General features: G+C 42.3%; 1 protein-coding gene across 1 annotated transcript; it reads right to left on the bottom strand.

Moving 5' to 3' along the window:
* Positions 1 to 9,190: 9,190 nt before the first annotated feature.
* Positions 9,191 to 27,319, bottom strand: LOC141002769 (matrix-remodeling-associated protein 5-like). The gene is made up of 14 exons (XM_073474160.1): positions 27,236 to 27,319; positions 26,435 to 26,664; positions 25,688 to 25,817; positions 23,388 to 23,629; positions 21,434 to 21,585; positions 17,504 to 20,632; positions 16,971 to 17,401; positions 15,674 to 15,815; positions 14,893 to 15,028; positions 13,341 to 14,501; positions 13,029 to 13,236; positions 11,368 to 11,589; positions 9,977 to 11,273; positions 9,191 to 9,946 (listed from the first exon to the last, which is right to left on the bottom strand). The coding sequence occupies exons 2-14, from the start codon at positions 26,620 to 26,622 to the stop codon at positions 9,204 to 9,206; spliced, it is 8,181 nt and encodes a 2,726-aa protein (XP_073330261.1). The 5' UTR covers positions 26,623 to 26,664; positions 27,236 to 27,319; the 3' UTR covers positions 9,191 to 9,203.
* Between the last annotated feature and the right edge of the window lie 429 nt (positions 27,320 to 27,748).

Genomic DNA, 27,748 nt, shown 5'->3' with positions numbered 1-27,748 from the left:
AACTAAATACAATTAAACCACTATTAGAGAAAACTGGGACGCTGAATAAATATGGATACAAGGCCCCAGTTTCATAAAAGCAGAATTAAAAGCTCATTAAAGATTTAACATTCCTGAGTGTGTATTTAAAATGTATTCAAAGAGTATTTTGCCTTTTTGTGGATTAAATGGGATCGAGCTGAGTAACTCTGAGGATAAGTGGCCTCAGTTCTTGCTAAGCTGTTGTTGAAGACTGATTATGGGGTGGGCTGGATGAGTTATTCCTCAGCTGGATACAGATAAATCCTGAACATGTCAGTGCTTAACAGCTTTCATCTTTGTCATTTTTGCCAGTGCTAATAAAAATAACAGATTTTTCCAAAGTTTTCTGCTCTGTAATGGTGATTTTTTTTTTCCAACTCAACATTAAACTCATTGAAAAATCAATTAAGATAGATCAACTATGTGATGAAAACACAGCAGGCTGGTCAGTCTTCTTGAGGATTTTATTTTGACCTTACAGAAACACATGCCAAATAAAACTGGACTTGAATTAGAAGTCATTTTTACGCTAGCATGAGCTGCTAATGGGTTTAAGCACTGGTGTAAACACAGTCCGTGAAGTATGTGCAATGAGATGTGTTTTGAGTGTATGTTGCTGATGGAGATGGTTTGCATTCATTCTACTTCTTTCAAAACATCTTCGAACAGCTGGTGAAATAGCACAACTGTAAGCCCTGAATGATGATGGTGTGTGTGTGAATGTCTGTATATTACTTGTCTTGGGGAGGCATATGTTTATCGGTCTGGGTACTTAATGTGCACATGTACATGTGGTTAATGTTGCATCTTAAACATCTGTGTTTCCATTAAGTCAGGTCTATGAAATCTATACGACAACAGCTGAGTGAAGCCTTGGTTACATCATAGAAGTGCAGATACGAATAATTGCGGCAATGAATGGAGGACCGAAACTGCCAAAGTCAAAAATGAATAAAGAAATACATAACTGGCTTAATAAATAAATTAATATGCAATTAAATGCACCAAAACATAATATCAACAAGTTTGAAACTAGAAAGGTGGCAGGGTCCGCCAAATATAAACAAAGTAAAACAATATGAAATTGGGTTGTCCTTTAAGGTCTGTTTGTTTATTCAGTCGGGAAAACAAAGACAGGTTGTTTTTTTAGTTTGTTTAGGCATAAAAAAAATCAATCAATGAAGATCTTTCTCTTCTGATCAAAAGGTCTTTCCCAAAATTACAAAGTACACCTTTATTTAATGTATTTTATGTTTCCCTCTTTACAATGTTTCAACACCTATTTATTTCTACAAACTTATTTATTTCTGTATTTTCTTTTTACATTTCTTTATCAATTTCTGCTTCATTATTCAGAAATTATTAAATAAAATGGAAGATTTAATGGCAAAGTAAACAAATAGGTGAACTAATACAAAGGTAAACAATTGCAAAAGCAAATTCAAACAGAAATCTTGATGTTGTCAAATCCTTTAAGGTTTTTAACTTTTGGGATTAAAAAGTGGATTTATCTTCACTCCTGTTTATCAACCTGACTGCAGCAGCAACAGGCTGAAGTGTCAGGTGATGTTCTGTGGTATGTTCTGTTATGTTGACTGCTGACTGGAGCTGGAGGAGAAATGCAATTTACTTCATGAAAGTAACGTTACAAAGAGGAGAGGGGGAAAGAGGAGAAAGACAGGGAGTCTCTGGTGAGCGTTAAATTGGTGTGTGCCTACTAACGTTCTTATGGCTGATGTAAAGTGAAGTGATCTGGCTGTTTGGGATGGATAAACACTGTGTGAGTAACCAAAATAAACCCCTAATGATCACTTCGCTTATTGTGACTACACCATTAAACAATCACTACTGCTGATGAAAATCTATCTGATGTGGCTCAGGCACAAATGTTCCCAGACAAGGTAATGTTTTAAAGTTTTATTCACCTTAACTTTCGTCTCATTCGCCAGCTTCCCTATTCCAGAATAGTGACAGGCAACCAAATAAAACACTCTGTTACTTTGAGTAAACTTGTGGATTTCTCTGGTTTGAATATTGCTATATATAACATAGTCAGTTTTTGACAATTTAATACAGAATCCCAACACATTATTTCTTTATTGCCTACATTTTTTTTTACTTTCATTTTTTGTGCATTTAATAGCTTATTAATTGAGCCATTTATTTGTTGTTCTATTTGTTTTGGGGATTTTGGCAGTTTCAGTCCTCCATAACAGTATACCTCCTCCCACACACTCCAGCTTAATGTGTCTACTTCCATCAGCTCATTACTGCACAGTTTGATCTTCACTAATATACATCTTGATGAGAACAGTCATCCTGCTTTGTTGATAAATGCAAGAAAAGTGAGTCATACCTACACGGGCAAACATAGATTTAAATATTTTATTGTATGTAGACAGACACGAGTGAAACAACAGATAAATTGAGTACATTAAACTCAGAACTGATGTAGGCGACGTAATGTAAAAAAATAAACCCTTCATGAAACCATAGGGGGAAGACGCGTTTCCATAGCGCTCGTTCATGCAGAAATAATTTTCCAATTATTTCCAGTTATATAATCATTATTACTGTGAAATGAAAAACTTCAGACCTTTTTAATATTTTCATATCGTTAGTATTTCCGTTAGAGCTGCAAAATAGAAAAAATACATTGGGAAACACACTCATGATGGGCGAATCTAATGAGGCGTCAAGGCGTCAAAATGTCTTTCTCACTCTAAAGTGTATTGTTGTTCTAAAGCAACATTAAAGACGTGAAAGTAATGAAGCTGTCTGAGGCCTCTCAGTGGGAGGTGGAAAATACTTTCACAGTATAAATTACATCAGTGAACTTAGGTAATACAATGATTACGTTACTCATTACAATTTCAGCAGATAATCAGTTGCAGAGTACATTTCGAAATGAATCTTCCACCTGAGTGCATGTGGTTCACAGGAGAATATAAATGAGTTCCTTTCCTGTCTCCAGTAAACTCAGTAAAATACACAAAGTTGCATCGGCTGTTTTCTATTTAAACACACATAGAAAATCAGCGGACACTAAACCAGATGACTAGCTGTTGTCTTTCTTTTCTCTGTGATACAAACATGAAAGCTGGGCGGACCGTGACATGTGTCTTGTTGATATGCCAGATTTATCTGGCATGACTAATCTGTAGTGACACAATTGATGTGAATATGTAAAATGTGAGCAGATGTCGCTGCAATGTGTGTTTTGTATTACAAAGTGTTCAGGTAGAGCAGGTTTGATCATTAGTAATGTCTCTGAAGCCTGTGGCCCGAGTCCTTTTCATGTATTATTTTGATTTTTCAATCCTACAGTGTAGTCTAACATTATTCAACATACCCGCACCATTATTCCTGACAGTGACAGGGCTGATGCATTATTGCTGGATCAATTTTTGATGACTTGTGATCATTAAAGTTTATTGTAGGTGAGATTAATGGCACAGAAGGAATCATTTATGGGAACAAGACAGCTTTGGCAATGTTGATATTGTTTGAGGAGATGATGCATATATGACATCAGAACTGGTTTCAGTTGAGAACCGGTTCCAAACTGTCTGATCCATCTGATTGTGTGATCATATGCCTCCGAGCTTTTCATTTCCTTTCACTGATGCCTGAATGTTTCTCTGACAGTTGCGCATTGCAAAACAATGATATCAAACTTATGTATCTACACTGCTGGAAACTTGCTACAAGGAGTCATGGCAGAGAGGAGTAGGCTTCTAAAGCCTCAAAGCTTCAAGGGCAATAAAACAACATTCATGCTTAAAGGTGTCATTTGTAAGGAGAGGACATAAATCAAAGGTCCAAAACTATAGGGGGCAGCATAAACCCTATCTGCTGGACTTTGACTGTAGCTACTAGCTGCCATGTTAGCTGCCGTTAGCAGGTTGCTGAGTAAGCCTTGGAGCTAAGTGCTAAGTGCAAATTATGCCAGTTTGAAGACAGGCGATACAGTACAGAGGTGATTCACAGCAACTCTGATCAGGACTATAACTCTGGGCAGGGGTGCCCCCAGAAACTTTTTATAATGGGGGCCAGAAGGGGCCACCGAAAATCTTGGGGTGGCCATTGGGCACTGACAGACAGTCAAAATTTGCTGGGAGGGAGGATTTATTTCCACCAAACCAGAAGTGATTGTGGAAACACAAACCAAGACTTTATCTTATTTAAAACCTATGCAAGCCTACTTTTTTTCACCACTCCGAAAATTAATCAAGAATCAATTAGGAGAGCGATAAAGATTTGGGCCAGTAAGCACAAAAAAATCTTATCAATTCCCACCAACAGACGTGCTAAAATTACAATATTTGTTGTCCCTGTAGTTGTGGCTATTGCTGCCAGTTCAATCTAGCCATTTTTACCTATTCTTCAATCTCTTAATATCTAGGGCTGAAGTGAAAGTGACAACAATGCAAAATAAAACGTCCATGTGATGCTCTTTAATAGTCAGTTACTTGCTTTTAAGTTTTATTGCTCAAAAATGAAGCATTAGCAATAATTTATTGTCCTAAAAGGCATCACCAGCATGGAGCTATAAAATTGGTGTGCCACAATGGATGGGAATGCTCCAACATTATTAAAGAGATAATTCAAAACATTAAAAGCATTCACATAAAACAACTGGCCTCATGAAGAGTCGAGCACAAGACAGAGCTCTGATGTTGCTCCTCTGCACTACATTTCCCACTAGATATTCAAACCAAGCAAAACTGCCAAAATAAATGGGTGGTGCATGGGAATGATTTTAATTAGCACTGCCTTTCATCTGTGAACTTCACATCAATAAGCTCCAGCTTTGCAATGTATGATTTTTTTTTGTTTGTTTGTTTGTTTTTTAAACATTTCAGTAACTTGGCAACTGTTCACTAACTGACTGGTCTTAGCCTCAAGGGCTGACAATAGTCCCGGGCTGTGTCCTACTTACATGTTTGCACTTTATTTCCAACTGAGTGTGCAGTGTTGTATGTTCACATCACAAAATAATGAAATATATCTATATAAAAATAAAAAAAACTCCCATGCAGGCTTAAATTTCTCTGGTTTTGAGTTGACACTATTGCCTAACAGTGGAATGCAAAACAGTATTGTAGATGTAGAGGAGTTTCACAACCGGGGAGAAAATGACATCTCTGCTGACAGCTCAGAAGACAAAAACATTCAGCAATAAATGCTTTTTTAAATTAAAGAATACATTCAATATGAAAATACAGTCATTAACTTCTCATCTTCACTTCGATGGAAAGTTGGGTGACGTTTGGTGGGCCACAAAACATTTCTGGAACTTCACAGCAAAACAGCATTTCAGCATCCTCCTAAACCAGCCATTCCCACTTTAAAAATGACACGGCCCATTTTGAAATTTGAAAATCTTCTGGGGCTCACCTAACTTTTATTCACAACTCTGATCAACACACAAGACCTTTTATTTCATAAACAGAACAATTCCATGTGAACGTGAACCTAAGGCAATGGCAAATTAATAACCCATCCGCATACACGTAACACGTAACTTGCATATCTTTCAACACATACGGTTAATTCCCCGTCACTGACGTTAAATAAGTTACGTTCCGATGATGTGTCGAAGTCTGTTTCCCAGTCAAATAATGTTTCCTCTCTGTTAGTATTGTGTTTCCTGCCATGCCACCTAATGGTGCAAGTTGAGGTCAGTAGATGGCACATATCACTGAGAAATACAATAATGGATATAAAATAGGTCAAATAAGTGAAGAATAACAGGTATTTTAACTCCTCTGTTCTATCAGTTCTGATTAATTTTTTAAATGTTAACACTTAATCACACACATTTATTTTGACTCTCTTCGGACAGTCAGCTGTAAGTCAGCGGTCTGGAGCTGTTCATGGAGGAGCTGCTGGTTATCAGTATTTTTGTTAGCAGTTACTTTAGCAACAAGTAAAGCCATCTGTCCAGAGTTGCTCCAGGCAGAGCAGCCCGAGGGCAGCAGAGGGAAACCAGCAAGTATTTTCTCTTTAAATCCTTACCCAGTTTCACCCGAACCACTGAATAAAGTTATAGAAGTGGGTTTTTTGTACAAGTTATACATTTTAATTTTTTGGACAGTAATCTGTGAGGTCCGGTCACGAGTAACACACTCTGGAGATATTCTTCCTTTTATTCATCCATGGCAGCGTCATTAAATAAAGAAAGTGTTGTGAAATTAATATACGCCCCTGAGTGCAGGATGAGTCATCAACAATTTTATGTCTCCAGGAAGCACAAAACAGCTGTTTTTGCCTTTGTTGGGCCTGATACCGGCAATAGGTGAGATATGGTGAGATATGGAGCAACAGCAATTTTGACTTCAGACTTTAAACCCTTTATAAAGCCAAGGCTTTACTGTAGCTGCTAAGCTAAAAGCATCAGCTGAAGTGGGTTCCGGAGCTCAACCATGTGTCAAGGGTGTAAATATTGTCTTGAGATCAATTTGGGATCTCAGGGCTGGCGGAGACTTGTATTACGCCAGATGACTATGGAGCCGTTTTCTGCTTATCTTTCCCCATCTGCTTCTGTTGCTTAGGAGAATGCTGTAACGCTGTTTTACTGTGAAGCTCCAGAAATGATTTGTGGAAACTTCACCTGAACTTCCATCGGCATGGGGTTGAGTAGATAATGACTCAATTTTCATTTTTGGGTGAACTGTTCCTTTAAGCATTTTTTAAAGCTATATCTGATGCTTTGGGATTTACATCTCCACAGTGGCAGTTTTGCTTGATGTCCATGGTTGCTGACATTTCTTTGTTCCATACTTACGGCCAAAACAGAGTGCTATTACATGGCACTTCTGATTAAGTTTAAAGTATTTAGTGGACTAACTGAGTACATAATGTAAACAGCACTTGGCAGGTGTGATCGCAGGGCGGTGTGCAGAGTTTCTCTGCAGGCTGCTGTGAGTTTTATTGCATTTCCCAGAGAGAGGAATATGATGTCATCAACATGTGTCTCATCTACAGTTAAGACCCCATTTCCTGGTTTGACAGCTGAGCCATGGATAAAGAGTTTCTGTTCTCATAATAAACTCAAGGAAAAGTGTCTTTCCTCACCCTCCCACTCCCACTAGGTGTTTTCTTTTCACACTCTGACTCTAAAAACACTCACACAAGCACTCACACTGTGTCTGTGTCACATTTCAGAACACAGCTGTTGACATTTCAGGAAGTAAACACTTTTAATTATTTTCCATCTTTTATTTATAAAATGAAGCAGTTGAAAATATTGCAAGCATTCATTATGAATAGAGAGACACCAAACATACATAATAATATTTAATAATTTCTCCTTTTATGACAAAAGAGTCTTTACAAGACAAATAATTTAAGGATAAAAGGAAAACATCGAAGAGGAGAGGAAACATGGTAAGTATGACGTGCTGGCTTTGTGCACAAGCTTAGGGCAGGCTCTCGAACCACACGCACGTTTATACAGTCTTTAATATCAAAACAATCACAGAGATTTGTACCAGATCTCATTCCGCCCCAGTAATGCTGTGAGAATGTGAGATCCAGTCAATGGTGGTTGAACAACACTTGTCATGGGTTTGAAATAAGTCACGAGGAGAGAAAACAGGATTAAACAGTCCTGAAGGAGCTGGTGTTAAGTTGAATCATAATGCTGAAGCCCTTCATCATCATCTCTGCAGATTTAATGTAACATGTAGGCAGTATTATGCAAACAAGGCAGCTAAATTACATTACTACATATGTACCACAACAACAAAATCCAACCTTTCTGTAAAACTTAAACTTAAGTTAAGCAAATCAAAAATTAAATATAGTATTTCAACAGTTAATAAGATAAATATCAAGTTGATATTTTGGATTTTGGAACATTTGAAAATGAATGTGCTTGTAGACATCTGTGAAGCTGTGATGCAATGATGTATCTAAAATATTCAGTGACCCAGTCAGTAAAACACTGTATGTTAATTTGTATTATATTGTGTTGTATTGTTCAGTGTTAGTGGATGAATACATAAAGTAATGGAATAAAGCAGTAAGACCAAGTAAAACATGCTTGTCAACATGAAATTCTTCAATTTTATGTGCAATGTGATAGGAAAAGGATGATACAATCCTGAAAACCTCGAAGGCTGCTTGTTTTTGTCCACATCTTGTTTGAAATGACCTACATTTTAAGTGGCATCCCAAAATCAAAAATTGATATTTTTCCAGTGTCATGGTTTGAGTTTTTGTTTTAGTTATTTCCTGTTTTATTTTGTAGTTCTCTCCTCATGTGTCAAGTTTTGCTTTTCACTTACTCCCTTTGTCCTTTCCCTGCCTATTTTTCCTGTTCAACTGTGTTTCATTTGTTAATTATTCCCTGTCTGTTTTACTCTTCGTCAGTTCGGCTGTTCTGTTTTCTCCTCATGTTCCTTGCATTCCTTGTGTTCCTGCCTGTGTTCCCAGCACTTCTTTGGTTTGTACTTTATTTAGTTTATGTATTTTTGTACTTCTTTAATTCTTCAATTTGATGCCTTCTGTTTTTGTTGCCAGCTTTTTATTTGACTGCTTTTTGTATTTTGTATTTTGAAACTTCTCACAATGAGGTCTGTGAGAGGTAGGTAAGAGGAAAAATATATTATTTTAAACCTGGGGGTGAACTGTCACTTTAACACTTAGCAGGGAAACGAAACCAGTGTTGTAAAGACTTTTTGTAGTTTGCTTCATTTTTTCCCCCTGAAACTTAAACCATAAATATGCTGTGCATTTCATTTGATCTCCTTGGTCATCATTTCATTATGGGTTTTAGGTGCTGAGACAGACAGCAAGGCACAACTTTTTAAGATGACACCACCAGCTACATAAAACAAGCCTCCTTAAACAGAAAAAATGGGCTGCAGAAAATCTTGCCCCTCCTGATACAAAAGTCATTTCAGTATTGAAAGTCACAAATTAAAAATATGAGACATATATCTGTATATTAAAAGAGTCTTCTGAGATTCAACAGTTCTCGTAGCCTTGCAGTTCCTTTGGGCATGTGGGACACACAGTGTTACCAGCAGAAGAGTTCATTCACCAGTTTCAGAAGACTGGTGGAGTCTCCGTCTTCCTGCTGTGTGTGTGTGTGTGTGTGTGTGTGTGTGTGTGTGTGTGTGTGTGTGTGTGTGTGTGTGTGTGTTTGTGTGCATGTGCGTTTGTTTCACCCGTTATATAACATGCAGGTAGGTCGCCTTGGTGTCCACTCCTATTACGTTTTTGGCGGTGCATCTGTAAAATCCTGTGTCCCTACTTGTCGGGTTCTGTATCACCAAGGAACCCTGAGGACTAAGGTAGCGGTTGCCATAGATACGAGCCTGACCCATCACCCTCAGCTGTGTCAGATCTGGTGTTTCCCAGGTAACTGTCGCCTTGGGTGTTGCTATGGTCAGGCACGGCAGCTCCACAGCAACCCCAGGTCGTGTGTAGGTCACCGGGGAGGGGCCCTTTGTGATGCGAGGGGGGTAGGCGATGACGATGACGGGAACCGTGACCACTGAAACTGAAGAGGACTCGTAGCTGGTGGATCTGCAGGTGTAGGTGCCGCGGTCGAACACGGAGGCCTGTTGCACTGTTAGTGTTCCATCCTCTTGGACAAAGCATCGGCCCGAGTCGCCACTCTCACCCCTGGATAGTGACTTGCCACTGGGCATGGTCCATGAGAGAGAGCCCTGGGTTTGAGAACTGGGGCAAGACAGGCGAAGGGTCTCTCCGTTAATGATGCTCACCAGGGGAGCTGTTCTGGTGCTCACTGCTGGCTCTGAGACAGGACCAGCTGAGCGAGGTGGAGGGCCAACTGGAAGCAGAGGTGCAGCAGGTAAAGACGGGCCCCTGTGTGGAGGCTTTGGAGTAACTGGGATTCTTGGCAACACCGGCCTTGAGCTCAAGGATTGAGCTGGACCCAGTGAGGCTCCTGAGCGAGGCGTCACAATCAAACCAGCACTTTCCTGCACAGGCTTTTCCACCCTGTTTGGAGCTCTGGCCTCCACCTTCTGTTGCTCAGTGATCTCCAGCTCCACCTGTATCCTAGTCTCTCCTCTCTCACCTCTAGCCACACATACCAGGGTCCCGCTATCACTCATCCGCACGCCTCGCAGCTCTAAAGAGCCGTTTCGGTGCACAGTTAGTCGGCTGCCGTAATAAGGAGCTGGCAGCACACCATTACCAGGCAGGAGCCAGGCCAGGCGAGGGGGAGGGGAGCCTTGGGAGGGGCACGGCAAAAGAACAGTTTGGCCTTTCAGTGCTTGCTGCTTCACTGTAGTTACCAAAGCCACAACTGTGTTAGAAGAGTTTTTAGTACCTGTGTTCCCAGCAGCTATACCCGCACTACCACTATTCCTGCTGTTAACACTGGTCACTCCTATACTGAACCCATTCCCTCCATTATTAGACACACTGCTGTTAAATACTCCAACATTTCTAGAAATAGCACTAATCCTGCCACTATCTCGAGCATCAGCTTTTCCTGCAATCACTTCATTATTATTAGTCCCAGGATTCCTGTCTCCTCTGTGACTGTTACCCACACTGTTATGGCTACTCAAAATGCCAGGTCCATTTCTATTTATTCCAGTGTTATCTGCTGTAATGCCTATATTCCTACTCAACCCAGTGCTGATTCCACTGCTACCAAATTGAGTTGTAACTCCACTGACAGGCCTGTTGAATCCATTATGACTATCACTCCTCAGGGTGGGATTAAAGCCACCGGTTGCTATGCTAACGCCAGTGTTTGGTACAAAGTTTCTTATCCTGCCATTATTATCACTATAGCCGTTAATGCTGCTATTATTGCTCTTGCTTGTGACTCCATTGGTAAATCCATTCTGGATTATCCCTGCATTATTAATGTTGTCCCCAGATCTACTGCTTTGAACACTGCCAGGCCCAGTGTCGGTACTCCAACTTCTTCCTCCCTCCACCTCCAGGCCCACCACAATGCTCCTCCCCCCGGCTAAGTTGCTCGCTCGGCACGTATAGTTTCCTGTGTCGATCTTTTGAGCCATGCGCACCTCCAGAGTTCCGCCCGAGACCACCACAACCCTCTCTGAGTAAAATCCAGATCCCAAACTTCGTGGGATGACACGGTTTGTCGGGGAGAACCATGTCACCATCGGGGCGGGATCTCCCGTGGCCTGACACCGGATTGTGGCAGTCATCCCCTGACGCACTTTGACGACGTGGTAGCTTCTGTCATCACTGAACGTTGGTGGAGATGTCGTCATGACCTTTACTTTAACCTTAAAGGATTGAATTTGAATAAAGGAATCAATTAATGACTGAATTCATTTGTATTTTTCTTTATTTTATGTGTAATGATCAAATAAGTCTTACCTTCATGGTGTCTTGACCTCCTTGATTCTCAGCGTAACATGTATACTCTCCCTCTTCTCCCATACCCACTGCTGGAACCAGTAGCGTCCCATTGTCAAACACAGTCAGCCTTCGTGCTCGCCCTCCTCTTTCTTCCCCCTGCAACACGCTGTTCACCATGGTTCCATCTGGCAGGCTCCAACGGACAGCTGGGTCAGGCAGTCCTGATGCCTGGCAGTCCACCTGCAGGGAAAAGGATCGTTATTGCTATAATTTTGAAGTTTTTGTGGCTTGTATTTTTATGAAAACAACTCTTCTCTGTGGCAGGAGGAGCGATACACACTGAACTGTATATTTAGACTTTTTTAAGGATGTCCTTAAAAAGAAACTCACAGCATAAAACACTGCAAAGATTTAGATGCAGCCAAAAAATACCATTTAAAGCTCATAAATGTTTAAATCAAATTTAAAATGAAGGGCAACAAATTCCCTCAGTAATATTATGTCCTCTTTCTTGCATTTCACCCTGCTTGACATTATTTTTCATTGAGCTGTTAAATATTCATGTGTGAAGTTGCCTGAAGGCCGCTGTTGATGATTCATAACAGATCTGACAGGTATTTCTTTTCTTTTTGAGTCAAAAAATATCAAGCACTTTCTGACCAAAAAAACAACCAGACACAGCTTGAAGCTGTTGCAATTTCTGGCACAACACCCAGCAATGGAAGACACCCATCACCTCAACGAAAAAACAAGGCTCTTAAAACTCAACTGTGGAGATGAACAGAGATGGACTGTTTTAAGATTTTTGTCGGGGTTCATGGAGAATAATGCCTGCACATAAGATGTATGAGACTGGTATCATAATTACAGTACTAAATTAACCCAATAATTGCTGTTATCTGTTTCTAGAGTTTTTAAGTTTTTCTTTTAGTTTTAAAGGAGACATATTATGCTTTTACATTTACATTTACAAGTCCACACCAACAGAAGCTCCTCTCTCCCACAGTAAACACTGTGCCTGAAACGCCTCATCAGTCGTCCTGCCTTTAATTCTGTGACTTTGTGACATAACACTACATCACAGTGTCACACATAACAATTTATGACTCGCAGCTAGTTTGGCACGTAAGACTTGATTTAGCACAGCTGCTCTGTTGTTGTTGTTGTTAGTGGTGCTGGCTCAGGTGTGTGTGAGCTGACCAATACGATCAGACTGGGTAATTAGGAGGGGCCTTTAAGAGACAGGAGCTAAAACAGAGCGTTTCAGACAGAAGGGGAATACAGTGCTGCAGGACAGGACAATATGAGAAAACAGATGTGTTTTTTAAACATGAAAGTATGTAAACCTATTCTAGTAGTAACCCAAAATAAAGTTATGAACCTGAAAATGAGCAGAATATGTCTCCTTTACATACTTTTTCAAGCAAAGGTGTCAAACATTTGACTTTTGCTGCTTTTCTTTGTTATCTCTTGTCTGACGACATCACTTTTAGACTCTGGGAAATGTGTTTTGACATTTATAGACTAATAAATAATTAATCAGATAGTTGTGAAAATAGTCAAAAGATTAAACTGTAATGAAAATAATCGTTTGTCCTATGTTCTATGTGTTTCTTAAATAAACATCATTGGGCAATAGGCCAAAATATGAAGGGAAAAAATGATTCCTCATAACTCACCTTCAGTGGTTTGCCAAACATCACCATCTGATTGATTGGCTGCTTGGGTTCGATCTTTGCAGGTTTAGTAGCCACAGAGACGCGCAGGAGGCGGTAATCATCTGCCACCTTGTTGCGTGCGATGCAGAGGTAGTCTCCTGCATCCTTCTCTGTTACTGCCTGAACTGACAGGCTGCCGTTAGGATGCACCTTCAGACGTTGGTCAAAACTTAAAAAGGGAAGACAAACATGCCAATCACCTTCGATAGACAAATACAATAAGAGGTATAAATATGCAACCAACAAAATATAAGTGATCTCATTTTCCTGTACCTGAAGTTCATGTCAACCAGTTTCCTGTTGGGGGTTCTCCAAATGATGATGGGTGCTGGGTTGCCAGTTACAGAGCACTGGAGCTGCAAAACCCCCCCGTAATGGACAGTGGTAATGGAGGGTGAAGTAGAGACAATACGGGCTTTACTAAAGGGGGATATGGGCAAGGGATGCAAAACAGCTGAGGCTCTACTTTTGTCAGAGGGGGAAGAAGAAATAACTCTTGTGTTGTTTATGATGCTGGGTGAGACTTTGGTGTTGTTTGTCAGCACTTTGTTGATGTTGGTCAAGTGTGTGGGGGAGGCGGTGACTGTTTCATTGATTTTAGGAGGTGAGTTAGTGGGATTGGGTTGGTGAGCGTAAGAAGACGAATGAGAAGAGCTGGGGGTGAGCGGCAAAGTCTTGGATCTATCAAAAGGTGATGGAGGATGAATGAATGGTTTTGAGGGGTTGCTGGGAATGGAGAAAGTTCTGTCTTTAGAAGATGAAGATGGTTTTTCAGTAGCGACTGCTTTTGCCCCTTCATTTCTTCCTCCTCCCTGCCCTCTTTCTGCTTCAATTTCTACCCTCACTATTCTCTTGTGGGCTCCAACAGCATTACTTGCTATGCACTCGTAATTCCCTGAGTCTTTAGGCCCAACTTTTCGAATATGCAGCGTCCCATTGGGCAGGACGAAAAGGTTTCCATGGAGAAACTGGGATGGGCGGACAAGAGTCCCATCTGGGATTCGCCATCGGAGAACTGGTGGTGGGGCACCTCGGGCGGAGCAATGAGCATAAACAGGCCTCCCCGGAGACAAGAGCAGGTGTTCCTCTCTGGGTTGCTGTATCACCGGGGGCAGCGAGGACACGTGTACACGCACCGAGGCACTAGCAGCACCTGCTGAGTTTGAGGCCACGCAGCGATACACCCCTCTGTCGCTCGGTAAAGTTACTGAGATATGGAGGGTCCCATTTGTGTCCATAGTGATGCGACTGGTGGAGGGGGCAGTGGAGGTCAGGACAGAACGATCAGGTAGAACCCAAGAGAGCAGAGGGCTGGGAACGCCATCCGCCTGGCACTCCAAGTGCACCTCTCCACCCTGATGAATGGTTACTTCTCTGTAGCTGGCCAGCTTCATTCGAGGGGGGCGTGTCCACACCTCCAGGGTGGTTAGTAATCTAGCATGGAAAAGAAAAGCACACACATACTCAATATAGAAACACATAAACATATTTCACACATACATTTAGAATAAAAACAAGCAATAAATGTCAGATGACACATTAGGAAACACCCATACACAATTCAAACATGAATCCTGGAAGAAACATGGACTCAAATAAACAGATTACATATTACAGAGATTTACATATGACTTTAGGCTGCTTATAATGTTAAATCAAGTCGACATGTAATTATGTTTGCACATGAAAAAACAACATACATAATACTAATTAAATAGCAGTTTGCCTTAGGCCTGTGAAATTAATACTGGGAATATTGTGTTCCATGGTCATTATAAGTGATTATACACTGAATTATATTCATAACTGGTATCAGTAGTCTCACCTGTCTCGACCCAGAAAGCTGTGTGCACTGCAGATGTATGTGCCCCTGTCCTGCAGCTGAACATTCTGGATAACAAGGGTGCCATTTGGCAAGACCTCAAAACGCTGAGCCCTAGAGTGGATTGACATCACTGCTCCTGAAAGAGAGAGAGAGACAGAAACAGTCAGACAGAGAGCAGAAGTGAGGAGACAGAGTGGGGAAAACAGAGACAAATTGGGAAAGAAAGTTACAGAGTGGGTAAGAGACAGAGGAAAGGAGGATCGAGGAGATGTCGAGTGGCACAGCGTGAAGTAAAGTCAGTGATGCAGTGTGCAAAATGTTCCATTACTTTCTTGCAATATGTCTTTCCCACATGGCAACGAGAGAAAAGCCCATTGTGTGCATGCCAGTGCGTAATACTGGGTGTTAATAGGTTATGTCATCAGTGTAAAATGTGTTCATATTCACTCGGTTATAGGACATACTAAAACTGAGACTGTAACTACTAGCCTTTGCTTATTCTTTAAATGTACAGTCTGGAGTTTTTAACCATATAAATGACAGGTATATGGATGAAAAATAAGCATTTCTATGTTTCGCAGCTAAATTAAAAATAATAAAGCCCTGGAGTCGATTCCAGCAAGCAGGTTTACTGAGTAAAACTTGACTGAGTTTTTACGTCAGTCCACGAATTAGATTTAACTGGCTTCCAGATGGATATTTAACTAAACTGAAGATAAAATGAAGCCTGATTTGTACATCCATGCATTTGTGAATACTGTATCTGCTGCACTGTGTGTACCTGTGGCAACCTTGGTCCATGTGATGGAGGGCTTCGGCTCCCCTTGAGCTTCACAACCCAGCCTGGCAGTGCTCTCTGCTGGGAAGGACACCATCCTGATGTGTGGATCTGCAATCCTCGGCCTGGATCTCACAACTGGGGGCTATGAAAAAGATTTAGAAAGCAAATTTAAGTTGTGAATAAAGCAATGAATGTTAGAATTAATTAAATAGTTATAACAATTGGACATCTGAGAGCTCTGCTAATGAACATTCTTTAACTTGCAAAGCTGCAGGATTGTGTTGGTTGAGGAATTTTAATTTTTCAACTAAATATCATATGATTTGAGGACATATGATTGAAAATACCAAATCTAGATTATCACCACAATGTAATCAACATATTATTTGGCCAAATGTTTTCTAGAAAAATACAAAAAAGTTTGGAATTAATTGTATTTTTTAAACAATTTTTTCAAGTATTGTTGTGGAATATGATCAATTGCAATGTACTGTATGTAGCATTACTGTGATCCAAGATTTAGATTCAGACTCAGGGGTTTGATCTACAGAGGCTCCCAAGCAGAGCTCTAGAAATTAATTAACAATTGATTAGTTCAAATCCCTCTGGATTACACTCTTAAAAAACATAATGTTGTTGATTATAAAACATATGTTTTCCTCTTCCTTGTAACTGGAAAACCATGACATTGAAGAATTGTCTTAAACATCCCTTAGGTTTAATAGCAGGTCATGTGGATACAGATTACAGACTATTTTCAGATCTATAGTGCATTTCTGCTAAACTTTGCCCAAGGGTTTGCACCACAGTGGAATGTAGTGCATGTGTGTGTGTGTTTGTGTTTGTGCGTGTGTGTGTGTGTGTGTGTGTGTGTGTGTGTGTGTGTGTGTGTGTGTGTGTGTGTGTGTGTGTGCTTGCTCGCTTGCGTGCGTGCGTGCCGCGTGCCTGTGTGTGTGTGTTGTTATTTTCTATTTTCTGGGCCAGCACTCACTTAGAAAAGAAATGTTAATTTGAGTTCCACTTAGCTGACAACAAAGAGAAATAGCTTTATATATGAACTGCAAAGTACATTTAAGACTGCATTTAAAGAAAAAGACTAATAGAATGAATGACTGGAAGCAGAAAAATAGGGAATCATTAAATAAATTAGCAATTAAATTAACAAATAAAGAACAAATTATTGCCTAGGCTTGGCTCTAACTCTTGCCATAATGTATGTGCTTCCTTTAAGACCCATATTGGGTGAAAGCATCCAGAAAATAGCAACACTTTATTATTTAAATCAATTTGAACTCACCCCAGGGGCGGCAGGAAGCGGAGGGGAGGGCGGCCAGTTTGGCCTGCTGCTGTGTGAGTCGGGGATAGAATTAGCTCCAGGGTTCTTCCAGTCAGTATGGGGTCGACTCTGGGTTGGAGCCCCAGAAACAGGCCTCCCTCTGGGGTCAACTTGGCCAACACTCGGCCTCTCTCTGGATGATGCTGCGGTGCTTGTTGATGTCGCTGTGGTAGTAGTAGTAGGTGTACTGGGTGTAGCTGACCTTGTAGTGGTAGTCTTGGCTGAGATGGTAATTCTAGTACTAGTAGTAGGAATAGTAGTTGTATTTGTAGCAGAAGTAGTAGTAGTAGTAGTAGTAGTGGGTTTAGTAGTTGTGGGAATAGCTTTGAATGAAACTGTAGTACTAGTAGCAGTAGTGGTAGCAGGAAAAGTAGTAGAAGGGCTAGTTGAAAGAGTAGTAGTAATAGTAGTGGGAGTAGTAGATGTAAGAATGGGAGCTGTAGTAGTAGTCGTAGTAGTAGTCGTAGTAGAAGGGCTTGTTGAAGTAGTAGTAGTAGTAGTCGTAGTAGTAGGAGTAGTAGTAGTAGTGGGAATAGTAGATGTATGAGGAGGAGTTGTGGTAGTAGTAGTGGTAGAGGCAAGACTAGTCGTAGTACTTCTGGTAGTGCTAGATGTTGGAATAATCATGGTAGTTGTCGTAGACATGGTGGGACTTGTAGTCATAGGAGTAGTTGTTGTAGTAGGAAGTATAGTAGTAGCAGTAGATGTAGTAGGAGAACTAGTATACTGAGTGCTCTTGGGAGTAGTTGAAGGAGTTGTTGTGATTTTTGCAGTAGTCGAGGAGGCAGTGGAGGAGAGAGTGGGCGAGACAGAAACGGAAGAGTGGGACACATATGGTACACCCAACAAATTCCTCTCCAGCTCTTCGCTATGTTTGCTCAGGGGTCTATCAACATGTTTGCCTAAGGCTGTGTGTGTTTCTGTGTGTGTCTGTATGCCATGTGTATTCGTCCTGCCGTCTGTGTCTGCCACATCTGTGTGTGCAACTACAGTATCAGACTGAGTGGGTGATGGTGTCGGTGTGTTGGAGAGAGTGGACTCTGCAGCGTCTGGGATGTTGGCCGAGTGAGTCATCATGTGTGTCTTTGTGCGAGAGGTGGATAATGAGGTGAAGGAAAAAGAAGAGGGAGTCTGTGAGGGGGAGGCTGATTTTAAAGTGGAGATACCAAGAGTGTTAGAAGCAGGGGGAGTCAGCGACACTCCATTCCTAATATGGTCACTCTGAGTCAATAAAATAGCTGGAGATGTGCTTGTTGATGCCAGTGATGATATATCAATTTGAGCCGTGGTCGTATCAGGTGTTGTAGCTTGTGACCTCGGGTTCGTAGGGTCAGGGAGAGGTCTCGGTGGATTCAAAGGTCGCCCCCTGGGTCTGTTGATTCGTCTTCGCTGTCCGATCCTCCTGCGAGAGTTCCAAGGGCTTTGAGGCCGGGAGTTTGGAACCAAATTAGGGAAGAGTCCCTGACGGGGATTCTGAGGCCTGATTGTCGATGGGTTTGGGGTTGCTTCTCGCTCATCTCCTTCACCTGGTTTTGAGGCAATTTTGTTTGCTCCTGAGATTGGCTTAGATGTGACTGGTTCTTTCCGTGTCTCTAGGTTTGTCACTGTCTGTGTCTGTGGACCTGCTTTCTCTGTCTGTATGGGTGTTTCTGCCTCGTTCTCTATATCTGTTGGTGTTTCTGTTGACTTCTCCGTCTCTTTCGTTATCTCTGTGTTTGTTTCAGTGTCTGGTATTGTCTCTTGAACGGGGTGAATGGGCTGCAGGTCTTCCTCTCGGAGCTCAGAGTCATCAACAGATGATCCTTCGGTTTCTGCTTCCACCCCTGCTCCCACAGCTCTACCTCTCTCCATATCATCATCTCCGTCATGTCTTCCAATGTCTTCTTCTTTGCCTAATCCCACCGGTTCAGCTGTGGGCTTTCCTGCTGCAATGGGCTGGCTGTTATTACTTTGAGCAGTCTTTTGTCGGATCTTAGCCAGGAGGTCAGCCCATTTCTGAGGGTCTAGCCTTTGTTTGTTTGTGGTCACTCTGTGTCTGTTCTCAAAGCGGTTTCTTCTCTGGTCAGTGGGTGATACAGGAGCGCCTCCTCTTCTCAGGGGTCCTTCTCTCACAGGCCCACGTCTTCTGGGGTTTCCGATTGGATAACGTCTGTTTGGTGAAGGTTGGAGAGGTCTTGGACGCCTCCTGTTGCCAATAATAGTTCTCTCTTCTTCTTCTTCTTCTTCTTCTTCCCCTTCATCCCCCGATCCTTCCTCCAACTGATGGAGTAACGGAGCTCGTATCTTGGTTGACCGGCCAGCGGCTGACTGTGGTCCTCTGGGAAAAGAAGTCCTAAGTGGAGGGGGATGTCGTGAGTATAGTTCCAGCTGCATTGACAGAGAGTCACTACCATACTGGTTGACAGCAATGCAGCGGTAATGACCAGCATCCCTCCGAGAAGGGTTAGGTAGAAATAGACTTCCATTTGATTGTAAAGTGAGCCCACCTGATACAGCTAATCCTCGCCGTACTATGTTTCCATCAGGTAACACCCAACTCATATGAGGCACTGGTGAACCAGAGGCCATGCAGGACAGACTGACAGGCGCTCCAACTGTCCCAGTGACAGGAGGTCCCACTTGCTCTCCTGAAGGCGGAACGGAGGACTCCTCTACAGCCAGGCGCAGGGGGAGAACATCTACATCCCTGCCAGCCCGGGCTATACAGTAGTAGACCCCAGAATCTGAGAGCTGCACTTTGTTTAGAAGTAAGCCAGAGGTTGTGGCTAGTAGCCGACCATCTAGGCTGTTGGAGGGGGAGATGTGCTTGGATCCATCTGGGAGAATCCACTCTACTCTGGGGTTCGCAGAGCTAAGAAGAGGGCATGGTAGCTCCACCTTACTGCCTGCTGCTGCTGCCAATGCTGGGGTTGCTTGATTAGTCGAAATCAGCACCCATGGGTGAGAGGTTGGGGAGGATGTTGAGGGTTGAGAGGTAGGGTCAGGATGAACTGAAACTCTTGTTGAGTATATTAGTTGAACTTTGTGTCCGTTAGACTGCGCTCTGTTTAGCTGAATGCTAATGGCTGGCTGTAGCAACCACTGAGGTCTGACTTTAACAGAAGCTTTGACTCCAGTGTGATAATATCCGTCTGTCTCTGCTGTCTGCCTGTAGCGGTAGGCCAATGCTGGGGCTTTACTCAGCATGATCTCCCTCCCCAGTTGAACTGCAGTCTCACTGTAGTAAGCCAGGATCCTCCAAAGTTTCTCATAGCTGTGTCTCTCCACAGGGCACTCCAGGGAGAGTGACAGAGCAAGGGGTAGAGGAGACGAGGAGGACATGGAGAGATCTGGAGGGGGAGCAATATCCTTGGAGTCAGAAGAGTGAGTGATGTTGCAAATCAGATCAACACTGTTCCCCTGTTGGTCAGACAGACCCAGAGAGGCCAACCCCAAAGGCTTTCTGAAGTATTCAGTTGATTGGATTTCACTGATCTCTGTCTCCAAAGGTGTGTCTCTTCCAGGGGAAGGGATGACAGGCGAGGTGCACGGTAGGTCAGTCTGCTCAAGCAAACCCTGCCCTTGGAGGGAATCAGGCGAGCCACAGATTGGACACTGAGGGCCACCGGGACATTTCATTAAGCCTAATTGAAAAAGAGAGACAGAGAAAATGGTATCATAAACGGCAGCTGTTTCCGTCTCTTGCATATCAACTGTGATAGATCATAGCAACCATACAAACATATTAGTGCACATTTCAGCTATCTGCACATATTAGCGGTGTCATATATTAGTCATGCCAGCTCTTCTTAAGCATTCATTACCCTTTATATCTCTTACTAATTAGGTATGGTTACTTCATCTGCTCGTAAATCAGAAATATGCGTCACTTCATTATTACGCAGCAATCAGCCTATATTTCAACTGCCGGCACACATCAATGCTGTCATCATGGATTAGTCATGGCAGGTTAAGTCTGGCATATCAATGAGACACATTTCACGGTCCAGCCTTCTTTCACATCTCAATAACAGCCACAAGGGAGGCTGGAGGAGATATAGAAAATGTGGGGGAATGGAGAGGAGTGTGTCATAAGAAGCAGGTGGAGCGATGTCAGAGGTATCAAGATAACAAAACCAGATGTAATAGACATTTAGCCCATTTCTGTATCTTCTGGCTGGAGATAACATACTTTATTGGAGTTCTTAGACTGCTTATAGACTAGAATTATCAACAAATGAGTCCTCTGTATTAAAATCCATTCCCAGTGTGCCTTCTCACCGTATCTCCTTGTCTATTTCTTTTCCTTTGGCAACCACATTTCTGCACCTCTGCCTGATTTAAACTGGCTCAAAGTCACAACAAATGACTGCAATGAAATGTGTGTGGAAGAAGGAGACAAAACAACAAGTGATAACAAATAATACTTCAGATGTTTCAGTCACCTGGATGAGCCAGAGTCCAAGTGAAAAACCAGCTCATCCTGCAGTCACAGCTCCATGGATTAGCCTGCAGCACTAGAGTCTCCAGCAGAGGTGCTGTCGCTAAGGTCTCTCTGGGCAGAGTGGTTAGACTGTTGTTGGATAGGTCGACGTGCCTACAGGAGGAAAAACAAAATAACATAAAGATTGAGATGAAGAGGGGGAGGGAGAGCACAGAGGTTGAATCAAAGTCGGAGGAAGGGAGGTTAGGATGAAAGAGTGGGAGTGGGCAGTGAGAAGTGACAGGTTAGGGGTAAGAAAATCATCCATCATTTTTATCATTTCAGTCATCACCTTCATTTTCATACAATCCTCTGCAGTGGTAATACAAGTGGATCGGAAAAAGGGGTAAAGAGACAAAGGTTCACCATTTGTTATTTATTTCTCTAATTACCAATATGAGAAAAATAAATTTTTTCATCAGCCTGTTGGGTTTTTTCAAAGAAGAATGCTGGTATTTTAAAACCTGGGCCCTATATTAGGATGCTTTGGTGTGTGAATGATTCATATTTACCGAAGGTTTTGGAATCGGTCCAGTAGATCACCCCAGCTGGCAGCCGCAACACAGCTGCAGTAGTTGCATTGTAATCCTTTGGGGCAACTATGGCCATCAAAGGTGCGTCCACTAAAAGTGTTTGTTTTGGCCACTGACAGGCTGATGTTGTTATTCTAAGTGTCCTTTTAGTTAAATAATACCATCCTCCAAGTTTCACTCTGAAAGCTTGCGGGACGTGAGTTAATGCAGGAAGACGACGGTGGACACGAGTCACAGCTGGAGAGAGGACTTTGTAGTTTGCCTTGAGGAAATGCCAGAAAGAACTACTTCCATAGTCATGGCTGATTTTTTTTTCATTGATTTTCACAATTTAGATGAGTCAAAAACGGTAACAACTCACCTCACGAGAGAGAGTTAGGCTCTTCCTTGAACAAGGCTTGTGTGTCTGGTTACAAAAGGATCCTGCACTTTAACAAAAAGTCTATCTCTATAGAAATTGTTTTTGTAATGTTGTCAGACACTTAGAATTACAACCTCAGCCTCTCAGTGGCAAAAACAAACACTTTTGGTGAATGTGACTTTGACGTTCAAAGTTGCCCCAAAGGATGACATTGCAGCCTTTGCTGCTGATGCAGCCGTTTTAAGCCTGCCAGCTGAGGCGATCTACTGGACCGATTCCAAAACTTTTGGTAAGTATGAATCATTTATACACCAAAACATACAATATGGGGCCCAATGGGTTTGAAAGGAGTCAATTAAGTAAATCACATTACCGGGTGTGGCAGATAATTTCCCCAGTTAAAAGTTGCAAAGTGTAAAAATTGTCTACCTGTTGAATTCATACTCCAGACATAGGGGGCAGCATATCAACAAAGGAACCGCTAACTGCTGCCAATTGTGTCATTAGCAAATTAGCTCAGTTAGCCATGTAGCTAGCGGTCCTATTATAGATACTATTAATACTATCTATAATAGTACTGGGAGCACTGGGGGAGTGTTGCTGTATACACCACAGTCACAGGACCTTTGGGCCGCTGGGGGGAGAGGGTTTTCAGGCTCTGTATGACCATTGACATCTTTAACATAACGACAAACATATTGCACTTTAATCATATTTTGCTATTACTTGGTCATAAGCAAACTCAGTTCAAATGTGTTTTTCATGTTTTTGATTGTCATTATAGCACAGATGAGTAATGTCCCCTCTCTTCTGGAGGACAAAATACAATTTTAGTTGATTGTCTTTGGATGTGTGTCCAGCCTTTACAGACAATAGAAAGTTGACATTCCTTAATGTCCTCACTGAAATAAACGCTGGCAGGGCTGCAGTACATATGCTTACTGTTAAAACTAAACTTTCAAAATGTCGAAACTTCCCCAACTGTGGTTATAACATTCTGTGCTTTTAGTGTTAAAGCTTACCTGAGCGTAGAGAAGTAATATGTATTCAGGAGGGACAGTGTGCACAGAGTGTGCGGGTGCAGCTGATGCAGCCTGTTCCCTTGCAGACGTAGCAGCCTTAGGCTAGGCAGCTGGAGCAGGGCCCGGGGGTGGATGTGCTGGAGGAGGTTGTGATCCAAGTAGAGACGCAGCAGTGAGGTCAGGCCGGAGAAGGTCAGAGATGAAGAGATCTCTCTCAGCTTGTTGTAGCTCAGCTTTAATATCTGTGGGGGTGGAGGAAATGGGAGTGAGGGGAAGAAAAGTAAGATTAGATGAGCAATTAAATTACAGACTTCAAAGCTGATGGAGAAAGTCTACGCTAGGTTCATAAGTCTATCACTGGACACCAGATGCTTGTAAACTGAATTTATGACAAATGATATAAGTGGAACTGGTATGAGGATGAAGAGTTGGGAGCAAAACTTTGTAAGCAAAACTGACTGGATGCACTCCGAGGAAATACTGAGCAGCAAACCATCTCACGTGTAAAAAAAGAGAGCAAAGCCAACAGCATATAACCAAAGTGTATATTCATGCTGTGACTGTATTGGGTCAAAGCAGGGAAAACTAAAAGGATATTCTAACACTGGGGGTCTTCAATTTTGAAATTTAGCCCTTGATCCTAAGTAGAGGACTCCAGGGGATCTGATGCTATACTACTTATGTGTGGAGAAACCACCAAATTTTAAGAGGGTGCACCGTGACAACCAGGTTGTGAAATTGTGTTTCTGTGAGGCTTATGATAAATCTGCTCTCCAGGGAGGCTACTTAGCTGGAAGAGTTCCAGCTGCTGACAGATCTGGCACGTGAAGATGTCAGCACATGGAAATATGGATCCCATTATCACACAATGGCAAATATATCAGCATCAGCCTGGGAGATGAAGGGAACAATTGCTTGTTGAGTAATATCACTTCCCCACGGACTGCTAACTCTGCCCTTAGGTTGCTGCTAAAATGTCCAGTGTGTTTCCTGTCACTGAGCAGCGAAAGGACTGATGGCACATAAATTATGCATTAAGTCGTGCAGAAATTAGAAAACTGTGCTGAAAGATGAGAACAGAATGATTTAAACCTAACAGAATCACCACACGATTTAAACATATTTATCAATGTAGCATCTAAACCCCTGATGACAAATATATCTTGATAATCTCTGCGTTTCACATGTTGTTATTAAAAGCTGAAATCTGTTCTGTCAAACAGTTTAGGTTTATCCATCTCTCATAGTGTGAGAGCTATGCAGACTGTAAACTACAAGTACTACAGATGTAAAACTTTCAAGAGCAGCGCTTTCTGCGACAAAGCAGGTTCTCTGCTGGAGGCTGGAGAGGGATTAAAGTAAAGTTTGTGGAGACTCGCTCCTGGTTTGATTTTCACATCTGCGTCCCCTCCAAGGAGTCGAAGGTTAAATATGTGAGGAAACACTGTTTTATCATCCCCATTAACAGCTACATGATTAATAATCAAGCATCGATAGTTTGTTTTGACAGAGGACGGTACAGGATACCATAGTAAAACAAGAAGAAGCAGATGGTTCTGAAGGATCATCTCCACAGCTTTTAAATGTTGTCTATGCATCATTTTGTCTATTGCATGTCTGTCCGTCCTGGGAGAGGGATCTCTCCTCTGTGGCTCTTCCTGAGGTTTCTTCCATCTTCTCCCCCATCCTCCATCCCCCCCATACATGCTGTTCAGTGTTTTCCCGAGGATCACACCAATAATCACGCTCCAAACACGGCAATATCAAAAACGTTATTTTCCTTTGGTACGGAGCACCTGCTGGGCTCCTTTCTTGCAGCTTCTTAAGTTCAACTTTTCAGCTCAAGACGCGGAGTTGGAGCATGCTGTTTTGTCCAAAACAAGCATTTCCAAGGCATTTTTGAAGCGGCCGCACCTGCAGTGACAAGTCTCTGTGTGATCGAGGCTGAAGGTGCACAAGTTCAGCGGTTAGTTTTGGGGTCCTTGATAAAGACAATTTTACTTTTTTGATTTAAAAAAATATGGCATTCACTTGATTTTGGACCATTATTGTTACCATTTCTGTGTAAAAATGTTGGAAAAGCTGGACCAGTTAATAATTAGACTACATCCAAAAATCGTAATGATGGTTATATGAATGACAGTCCAGTGGGGACCAGCTACAACAACTGGATTTTGGAAAAGTCATGTAGTTAATTTTACATTCCTTTGGCTTAGGTGCTGCCAACAATAGCTTGAGTGCTGTGTCTAAGCCATAAATGATAGGGGAACCCTGCTGTTGTTGCTCTTCTTCCTTTTTACCTGTAGTGATTTCATGTCTCTGAATACTCCATCTGGAAGATTATGGAGATCATTGCTGTGGAGCATCAGAAGCTCCACCTTCTTTAGCCCGGCCAGAGAACTGTCATGGATCCTGCTGATGCTGTTGAACCTGAAGAAGCCAAGAACAGTCAAAATGTGTTTTTCTTCTTGTTCTGACAGTTGAAATTTTGAGCTTTGTAGTGTAGATGATCTCTGTGCTCACTGAAAATCCGATTTTAAAGGTAACTTCACCAATTTTCCACATTAAAGTGTGTTTACAGGTCTTGGGGAGTACTACTGCAAATGTGAAAAAAAGAAAAGTAGTATAAAGTCTTGTTGCTCCAGAGGAAGTAGCGTGTAGTCTGAGAAATTGCCTCCAGTGATGTCACTCAGTAGCTCAGTTGCATTGTGGGTAACGTAGGCACCAGGTTTTGAAAAGGATGAACAATGAGTGGAATAACAAAAAGTGATATCTCGGGTTCTGCTGTAACAATTTTGATCATTTGTTTTAAAACTGTCCATAATGTGCCTACATCACCCACAATGCAACTTAGCCACAGAGGGACATCACTGGAGGCAATTTATCAGATTACATGCAGCTTCCTCTGGAGCCACAAAAGGCTTTATACTACTTTTTTTTCACATATGCAGCAGTACTCCCCAATACCTGTAAACACACTTTAATGTGTAAAATTGGTGGAATTACCCTTTAATATGCCTTATGTATGATTACATGCATTCTCTTACCCAAGGTTTATGCGGCGTGTGTGTGCAGGCAGGCCAGGCGGTATGGTGAACAGGGAACGAAAGGTACAGTGGACTTCGTTGGCCTGGTAGCAGTTACAGCTCCTGGGACAGGCCTGGCTCATGTGCGACACAAGTGTGAGCACCAGGAGGGTCGGCAGCGCCACCGACACACACACACTGCGATACATCTTCACTCCACGGAGGGAGAAGCTGCTGCACTGGGATTAACACTGCCGGAGAGAAAAGGGAAGTGAGGAGTGAGGGAGAGAAGCAAAGTGCAGCGGAGTGGCATGTCCTCAAATCCAGATGGGAGTCTCTCTCTCACACACACACTCACACACACTCAAACACACACACAGAAGTCAAGTCAGTTTTATTCATGCAGCCTAAAAACACAGATTTAACTCCCGGGGATTTGCAGTCTGTACAACACATGACACTCTCTATCATTAGAGCCACACTGACACATTGCACCTGTCTCAAACAAAGCAGACCTTTTGGGCTGTCTTCTCTGACCCATGGGTTAATTGAATGACAGATATATCACCATATAAATCCATATAAATGTCGGAAAGAGAGGAGAACTCAACAGTAAAGCAGAGACGTCTCTTTCTCTTTCTGATCTAATCTCACACAGGCGCACAGATGCACTCAACCCACTCAGATTCATCAAACCAACTGTAGCTGCGAGAGGCTTTTCAACTTGGAGTTTATATTAAAGTCTGAATTACGCACTGCGGCGAGAAGCTTCCGAGATAAATAGATTATTGAAATGCAAGTCGTGCTTGATAAGAAACCTACCTTGAAATCCTTTGGTCCGGAGGAGTGAGGAGTTATTTCACGGAATTATTCATTTCGCCCATCAAATGCTGATATTAATCCAACTGCGCGGTTCGGAGATTTGATACGATGAGAAAAAGAAGATCTCTCCAAAAGAAAAAGAAAAAAAAAAAAAAGTTGTCACATCAGATGTCACTGAAGAGAGCGAGGGAAAACATGAGAAGTAGTCACACTTGTGTCAAATCGGTCCGAGTAACATCCAACAGGTCTCCTTCTTCTTCTTCTTCTTCTTCTTGTGCGTCTCCTGAAGAGAAAAGTAGCGCTGGAAGCGGCAGGCGGGCTGTTTGCAAACGCGTCTGGCGCTGCGTGAGTGTGAGTGTGTGTGTGTGTGTGTGTGTGTGTGTGTGTGTGTATGACAGTGGATGTGTGTGAGTGTGTGTTTGAGCTGAAAGGGGACTGGAGTGAACTTTGAGTGACGCTAAAGCAGAGGGGTTTGTCCGAGGAGGGGCTTTCTGGAACAAGTTTCTGCGCTAC

The sequence above is a fragment of the Pagrus major genome, chromosome 9 (genome assembly GCF_040436345.1).
Source record: "Pagrus major chromosome 9, Pma_NU_1.0".
Lineage (NCBI taxonomy): Eukaryota > Metazoa > Chordata > Actinopteri > Spariformes > Sparidae > Pagrus > Pagrus major.
Note: the sequence above shows the minus strand (reverse complement) of the source record. Positions and strands in the feature narration are given on the sequence as shown.

Coding starts and splice junctions, on each gene's coding strand:
- LOC141002769 (XM_073474160.1), bottom strand. CDS start 26,622: ATGTATCGCAGTGTGTGTGTGTCGGTGGCGCTGCCGACCCTCCTGGTG. Junction 11,590..13,028: donor TGTTTGGCAAACCACTGAAG/GTGAGTTATGAG, acceptor TTTTCCCTGCAG/GTGGACTGCCAGGCATCAGG. Junction 9,947..9,976: donor GGAAAAGCCTGTGCAGGAAA/GTGCTGGTTTGA, acceptor CGCCTCGCTCAG/GAGCCTCACTGGGTCCAGCT.